The 7366-nt window shown below is 39.0% G+C and overlaps 1 protein-coding gene and 1 pseudogene across 2 annotated transcripts; both read left to right on the plus strand.

Annotated features, from left to right (window-relative positions):
- Positions 1 to 1292: 1292 nt before the first annotated feature.
- LOC104748547 (uncharacterized) lies at positions 1293 to 6873 on the plus strand. 2 transcript variants are annotated; one of them, XM_010470167.1, is made up of 2 exons: positions 1293 to 2773; positions 6360 to 6873. In XM_010470167.1, the coding sequence occupies exons 1-2, from the start codon at positions 1293 to 1295 to the stop codon at positions 6871 to 6873; spliced, it is 1995 nt and encodes a 664-aa protein (XP_010468469.1). The 2 variants fall into 2 exon arrangements, with proteins under 2 accessions (XP_010468469.1, XP_087343808.1); XM_087487682.1 differs by having other exon boundaries at positions 1293 to 2769; positions 6356 to 6873.
- LOC147926734 (uncharacterized) lies at positions 3376 to 6073 on the plus strand (annotated as a pseudogene).
- Positions 6874 to 7366: the final 493 nt, after the last annotated feature.

Raw genomic sequence — 7366 nt, forward strand, 5'->3', positions numbered from 1 at the left:
AAGTTAGAACGTAGCATATGTGATTGTGGGCCCCAAAAATCAGATTCAACATGTTGAATTGATTCAACATGTTGAATTGATTCAACAAGAATGAATCCACATAGATTTTTTATTTTCTTCAACACCCTCATTGTAGTAATTAAGCAGTTGAATAACTTTTTCAATAACCTCATTGCACATAGCCTAAGCATTTTTCTTCTTTACTTCTTGACACATCACAATAATTTGTCTATCATAAGAAACGAATTCACAAAAAAAAAAAGATGCTAATCTGAAAAAAGAAAAAAAAAACTTAAGACGGATCGAGATTGAGAGAGATTAATCGGAGATGGAACTGATTTGATGATTCTCTACTTCTTTGTAAGGTTATTTTGGCTTGGAATTCCATCCCATGATCTCAATGAAGGCATGAGAAAAAAAGAGTATTACTAATCCTCTTGCTTTTTTAAAAGGAAAGCATGTCTGATGGAACATGACTTTTAAACTATATAGATTAGTGTTTTAAGTATTTGTTTTTTTGGTATGAATTGAAATTCAAATACAATTTAAGAAAATTTCCCGCGGCGTAGCGCGGGTGTTAACCTAGTTATCCTAATTTTTCAATCTCACAAATGGGTCCTACATAATTCTCCTATCTCATACACACTCACACACAAACACTCTCTCACCTATTTTACCAATTATAAATAGTGTTTGTACTAAAAGACTAATTAAGTTTCCAAAATGTACTAAAATGCCAACATACCTTTATTTATTTATTTTATAAGAGACAAATGAAAATGACATTGGAAACTGGAAAGCGAGAACAACAACTAAATTCAAACAAAAAATTAGGGTAGAATGACAACTATTTTAAAACAGTATATAATATTTGTTATAGCTAAGCGAGAACTAATTTTAAAAAAGGTATCACATGAAATATATTAATATTATATGCGATGAGATACGTACTAACTTTACAATCTTTCTAAAGACCAAAACAAACCCTAGGTAGGTTAGTCGATGCATACGTAGTTGTATAAATTTGATCCCCAAGCTACTGATCAATCTCGGAAGCTTTCATATCCGATATTCTCGTATATTTGGTACTTGAAAGATACCTTATATAATTTGTTACAACTTTAGGCAACCCTACCTAGGTTAGTCGGTGAGTTGTATAAATATTAGGTACAGCCTCCTTGATTCAATATCGCTCTTTTATTTTCAATTCCAATTCTTCGATCGATTTGTCTTCTTCATCTTCGATCTTCTCTTATTCGTTGTCTTCTCCGTTGCTTGCAATTGACATAACCATGTCTTCTCCGTTGCTTGGTCCACCAGAGATCCGCGACTCCAACGATCTCCTCACAGAACCCATCACAGCTTCTGGTCCCAGCGACCCTTTCATGGACGCAATGGTCTCAAACTTTAACAAATCGACTAAACTCAACGTCAGCTCTTCACCTCCGATGGGACACACGGAGAATGGATCCGCCACGTACCTCTCCTCAGGCAACCCCTGCCTCGACTTCTTCTTCCACGTTGTTCCCTACACGCCCAAGGAATCTCTGGAGCAGCGGCTACAGGAAGCCTGGGACCACGACGCCTTGACCACTCTCAAGCTTATCTGTAATCTTCGTGGAGTCCGTGGCACCGGAAAATCTGACAAGGAAGGGTTTTACACGGCCGCGTTGTGGCTCCATGGTCACCATCCCAAAACCCTAGCTTGTAACCTCGAGTCCATCTCCAAATTTGGCTATTTTAAAGATTTCCCGGAGATTCTTTACCGGCTTCTCAAAGGATCTGAAATCCGCAGTATCCAAAAGTCAGAATGGCTCGTGATAAAACGCGGATATCGATTCTCTCTAGAAACCTGGAGAGCTGGTGGTCATGGAAAGCTGGCGGCGACGAGGGGGCTGAGGGTAGCGAACGTAGAGAAGAAGAACCAAGAAAAGAATGCTACAGGAAGCTTGGATCACAAGCAAAAGAGAATTTCATTGGGGAAGGAGGCACTTTCAAGATACTCACACGATCCAGACTATAGATTTCTCCACGAACGTGTTTCTGATCTATTCGCAAATCAACTCAAAAGAGACGTTGAGTTTTTGACATCAGGCCAACCAAACGAAATCTCTCTAGCGGCTAAATGGTGTCCATCGCTTGATTCTTCATTCGACAAAGCAACTCTTCTCTGCGAGAGTATTGCTAGGAAGCTGTTTCCCCGAGAATCATTCCCAGAATACGAAGGCGTGGAAGAAGCTCACTATGCTTACAGAGTTCGTGATCGGCTAAGGAAACAAGTTCTTGTTCCCCTCCGGAAGACTCTGCAACTCCCTGAAGTATACATGGGAGCGAGTGATTGGGCATCTCTCCCTTACGACCGTGTTGCATCAGTGGCGATGAAGTTGTACAAGGAGATTTTCTTGAATCACGACGCAGAGAGGTTTCAGCAATATCTCAATGATGCGAGTACGGGGAAAACGAAGGTAGCCACCGGTGCTGTATTACCTCACGAGATAATAAGAGAATTAGACGGCAGAGACGGTGGACTAGTCGCTGAGCTGCAATGGAAAAGAATGGTTGATGATCTTAAAGAAAAAGGTTCTTTGTCGAATTGCATGGCCATCTGTGACGTTTCTGGATCTATGTATGGTGAACCAATTGAAGTTTCAGTCGCGCTTGGTTTGCTCGTCTCTGAGCTATCAGAAGAGCCATGGAGAGGTAAACTTATAACCTTCAGCAACAACCCTGAACTGCATTTGGTGACAGGAGACGATTTGAGATCAAAAAACAGAGTTTGTTGAAGATGTGTTGGTCTGTCTGAAGTAGTGTCTGTGTGATTCAAGATATGATACAAGATGGCTGTTGTTTTATGTGCGTGAGAAGTTTCTAGAAGACTTGAGAAGGCAATATTGAAGGACGGTTTGAGGATAAATTGAAGAGGAAAACTACTATTTCTTTGGTTGATTAAATTGGAGTTTTACAAAGAAAAGGAAAATAGCAAAAAGGAAAAAGTATTTTTCTTATGAGATTTGGAAATCTTCTCCTATGGTGATTAGGAAGTATTGATGGGTATATAAGGAGGTGTTAGGCACGTCCTAAAGAAGCAAGAGAGCTGAGGCATAAAGGTGAGAATCCTAGAGAGCTTTCTGTTGGTGTGCGGCTTAGTTTCGCGGTTTGGTGCTTGTGTTGTTCAAGCTTCTTTGTTCGTCGGTGTGACGTGTGTGTGAAGGTTGCTCAAGAGAGTTGAAGATCTGAAGTCTAGGCTCAGGGGGAGTTTAGCCCAAGGTTAGGTTATCTTGGTTTGAATCTAGGCTTGGTGTTAGTCTAGTTAAGGGTAGAGAAGTATCTTTAAGATTTCATGTTATAGAATGGAGCGGTGAATTAAGAGGGTTGTGATTAATTTACGCATTTGCGAATAGGTTGTATTTGCTTTCTTGTTCTAGTGGAATCGAAATCTGGACGTGGTCCCGGGGAGTAGGAAAAACCGAACCTCGTTAACAAAGTTCTTGTGTTCTTTACTTTCTGCTCTTTATTATTGCCTCATCCGCATTTACAAGTGGTATCAGAGCGGGTTCTCGATAGAGATTCAGTCTTGTTTCGGGTAGATCAAGGGTGAGGGTAGTTAAGGAAGTAAGGAAGAGCTTTGAATCAGTTGTGATGACTTCATACAGAGAAGGCACGTCTATGACAAGACCACCGTTGCTTGATTCATCTAATTATGGATATTGGAAGGTTCGTATGCAAGCGTTTATTAGTAACCTTGATGAGGATTGTTGGAATTCGATTGAGCTTGGTTGGGAGCCCCCTAAATTCGTGGATGATAAAGGAGTTGAGTGTCTTAAGCCAAGAGATAAGTGGACTGCTGCAGAGAAAAAGCTATCAAGTTGCAATTCGACAGCCAAGACAGCGATTTACAATGCTATTGATTCAAGCCACTTCAAGTTAATCTCTCAATGTGTATCAGCTCAGAAAGCGTGGAAGTCATTGGAGAATATGTTTGAGGGTACTTCAAGTGTCAAGAGAACTAAGTTGGATATGTTGGCTTCACAATTTGAGAATCTAAGGATGGAAGAAAAAGAAACTGTGGCTGAGTTCAGTGCTAAGTTATGTGATATATCTAATGAGGCTTTTGCTCTTGGAAAGCAGTACAAAGACAAAAAGCTTGTGAAGAAGCTGAAGCGATCGTTGCCTGCAAAATTTGAGTCAAAAATTTCTGCAGTCGAAGAAGCTCATAATTTAGATGAGATGGCTTTTGATGAGTTTGTTGGGATTCTTAAAGCTTTCGAATTAAGCAAAGCATATGAAGCTGAAGGAGTTAAGAAGAAAGATGATGAAGTTAAGGAAGCAATAAAGAAGGAAGTTGACATTGGAGTAGCTCTTAAGGTATCATCTTGTGAAGATTCAATGGCCATGTTATCAAGACAATTTGCTAAATTTCTGAAGCGTAAGGGCGAAGAGAAGAAAAGTAGAATGGGTGAAGAGATGAAGACTTTATCAAAGAATGTTCAATGTTTTGAATGCAAAGGATATGGTCATGTACGTTCTGATTGTGCTAATCTACAAAAGCATAAGAAGAAGGCTATGAATGTTGTTACTAGTGATTCTGAAACTGATTCAGATGAAGAAGAAGATCTGAAGAATTTTGTGGCGTTTACAACTTTGAAGATAGTTCTGAATCAGCGTCTGCAACAGTGTCTGCAACTGCTTCTGAATCTGCAGCAAAACCTGCAACTGCAGCAGAGCATGAGTCTGAGAGTGATAGTGATTCAGAGGATATGAGCTATGAAGAACTTGGTAAGAGTTACGAGAAGTTGTATGCACATTGGCTTAAGGTAGTTGAGGATAATTCAGTTTTGATTAAGGAGAAGCTCGTGTTAGAGGCTAAAGTCGTTGAAGCAGAGAAACATGCAATAGAGAAGGGCGAAGAAGCATTACAAGCTAAAGTGCAGCTTGAAGAAACTCAAAAGAATTTGAGGATGCTTAATAATGGTACAAAGAAGCTGGATCATATTCTAAGTATTGGCAAGACAGATAAGTGTGGTCTTGGATATGAAGGAAAAGTTTCAAATTCAGATCCAGTGTTTGTTTCAAGTGGAAAAATCACGTCTGCTTCAAAGCGTATTTCAGAGACTACTACAGAGGCTGCTTCAGAGACGATATTTGTGAAAGAACGTGGTACAAAATTTTCTGAATTGCAGAATGCACCTAGACAAGTGTTTCAACCTGTTTGTCATTATTGTGGTGTTGTTGGGCATATTAGGCCAAGATGTTTCAGATTGTTGAGAGAGAGAAGCCGAATGGAGAATGCTTATGATGTAAGGTTTCATGGTCCTACATGTTATCATTGTGGAGTTCAAGGACATGTTAAGAGGAATTGTTTCAGATTCATTCAAGGAGTTAATCATGGAGGTCTAAGGCGCAACAAGATTTGGGTTAGAAAAGATGAGTTCTATGGAGGTTGTGTACTAGGCTATCAACCGCGTATTGCAAAGCGGGGAGAATTTTCCTGTTAGTTTTGACCATGTTGTGACTCATTCAGGGGGAGAATGAAGATGTGTCTGGTGATGTTGTTTAAGTGTTTGAACTGATGAGTTCACAAGCATAGTCAAAAAGGGGGAGAATGAAGATGTATTGGTCTGTCTGAAGTAGTGTCTGTGTGATTCAAGATGTGATACAAGATGGCTGTTGTTTTATGTGCATGAGAAGTTTCTAGAAGACTTGAGAAGGCAATATTGAAGGACGGTTTGAGGATAAATTGAAGAGGAAAACTACTATTTCTTTGGTTGATTAAATTGGAGTTTTACAAAGAAAAGGAAAATAGCAAAAAGGAAAAAGTATTTTTCTTATGAGATTTGGAAATCTTCTCCTATGGTGATTAGGAAGTATTGATGGGTATATAAGGAGGTGTTAGGCACGTCCTAAAGAAGCAAGAGAGCTGAGGCATAAAGGTTAGAATCCTAGAGAGCTTTCTGTTGGTGTGCGGCTTAGTTTCGCGGTTTGGTGCTTGTGTTGTTCAAGCTTCTTTGTTCGTCGGTGTGACGTGTGTGTGAAGGTTGCTCAAGAGAGTTGAAGATCTGAAGTCTAGGCTCAGGGGGAGTTTAGCCCAAGGTTAGGTTATCTTGGTTTGAATCTAGGCTTGGTGTTAGTCTAGTTAAGGGTAGAGAAGTATCTTTAAGATTTCATGTTATAGAACGGAGCGGTGAATTAAGAGGGTTGTGATTAATTTACGCGTTTGCGAATAGGTTGTATTTGCTTTCTTGTTCTAGTGGAATCGAAATCTGGACGTGGTCCCGAGGAGTAGGAAAAACCGAACCTCGTTAACAAAGTTCTTGTGTTCTTTACTTTTTGCTCTTTATTATTGCCTTATCTGCATTTACATTTGTGAGTAATATGCAATGGGATATGAACACTGATTTTCAGAAAGTGTTTGATTTGATTCTTGAAGTGGCTGTGAAAGGGAAGCTGAAGCCGGAAGAGATGATCAAGAGGCTGTTTGTGTTCAGTGACATGGAATTTGATGAAGCGTCGACTTCGACTTCTTCGTATAATAGATGGGAAGGGACGTCACCTCCGAGTAATGGATGGGAAACAGATTATGAGGTGATTGTGAGCAAGTACAGAGAGAAGGGGTACGGGGAAGCTGTGCCGGAGATTGTGTTTTGGAACCTGAGGCATTCGAGTTCAACGCCGGTGCTCGGAAACAAGAAAGGAGTGGCTTTAGTAAGTGGGTTCTCCAAGAATATGATAAAAATATTCTTGGAAAATGATGGAGAGATTGATCCCATAACGACTGATCCCATAACGATGGATCCCATGACGATTGATCCCATAACCATCATGGAGGCTGCTATATCTAAAGATGAGTATCTGTCGCTTGTTGTAGTTGATTGATTTTAAAAGATTATCGAAAGTTACATTTGGTTAATTATATCTATGAATAAAAATTTAAACTTGAGTTTCATTTATTTATTTCAGTAAATTGGGCCATATAATTTTGATACTTTGTTACAATGTTCTAACAAATATATAAAAATCGTAAAATTTTGTAAACAAAGTAGGTATAATAAACCAACTAAACCGAGCATAGCCTTATACGATTAACAAAGTGCATGTAAATTGTAATTACATGAAATGCCACTGTGCTAAAAAATTTGGAGTGCAATCAAAAAAATCGATAGGGTAGTTAAAATAACAAAAATCGGACCCTTAAACATGATTAATTCGGATTTGTGTACCTATTAAAATAACAAACTACGTTACAATATGAAATAAGTTCGTAATCAAATTCTACTACCATTCTACCTTAATTCAATCATTCAATTTTTTAATTTTTTTTTGGTAGATACAATCATTCAATTTTAGAGAAACATTAAAGAAAAAAACT

This window comes from Camelina sativa, chromosome 15 (genome assembly GCF_030686135.1).
Source record: "Camelina sativa cultivar CO46 ecotype springtype chromosome 15, ASM3068613v1".
Classification (NCBI taxonomy): Eukaryota; Viridiplantae; Streptophyta; class Magnoliopsida; order Brassicales; family Brassicaceae; genus Camelina; species Camelina sativa.

Bases quoted from the DNA above. Each gene is read 5' to 3' on its own strand.
- LOC104748547 (XM_010470167.1), top strand. From the start codon at position 1,293: ATGTCTTCTCCGTTGCTTGGTCCACCAGAGATCCGCGACTCCAACGAT. The intron at 2,774-6,359 runs AGTTTGTTGAAG...ATCTGCATTTAC, and splicing joins GATTTGAGATCAAAAAACAG to ATTTGTGAGTAATATGCAAT.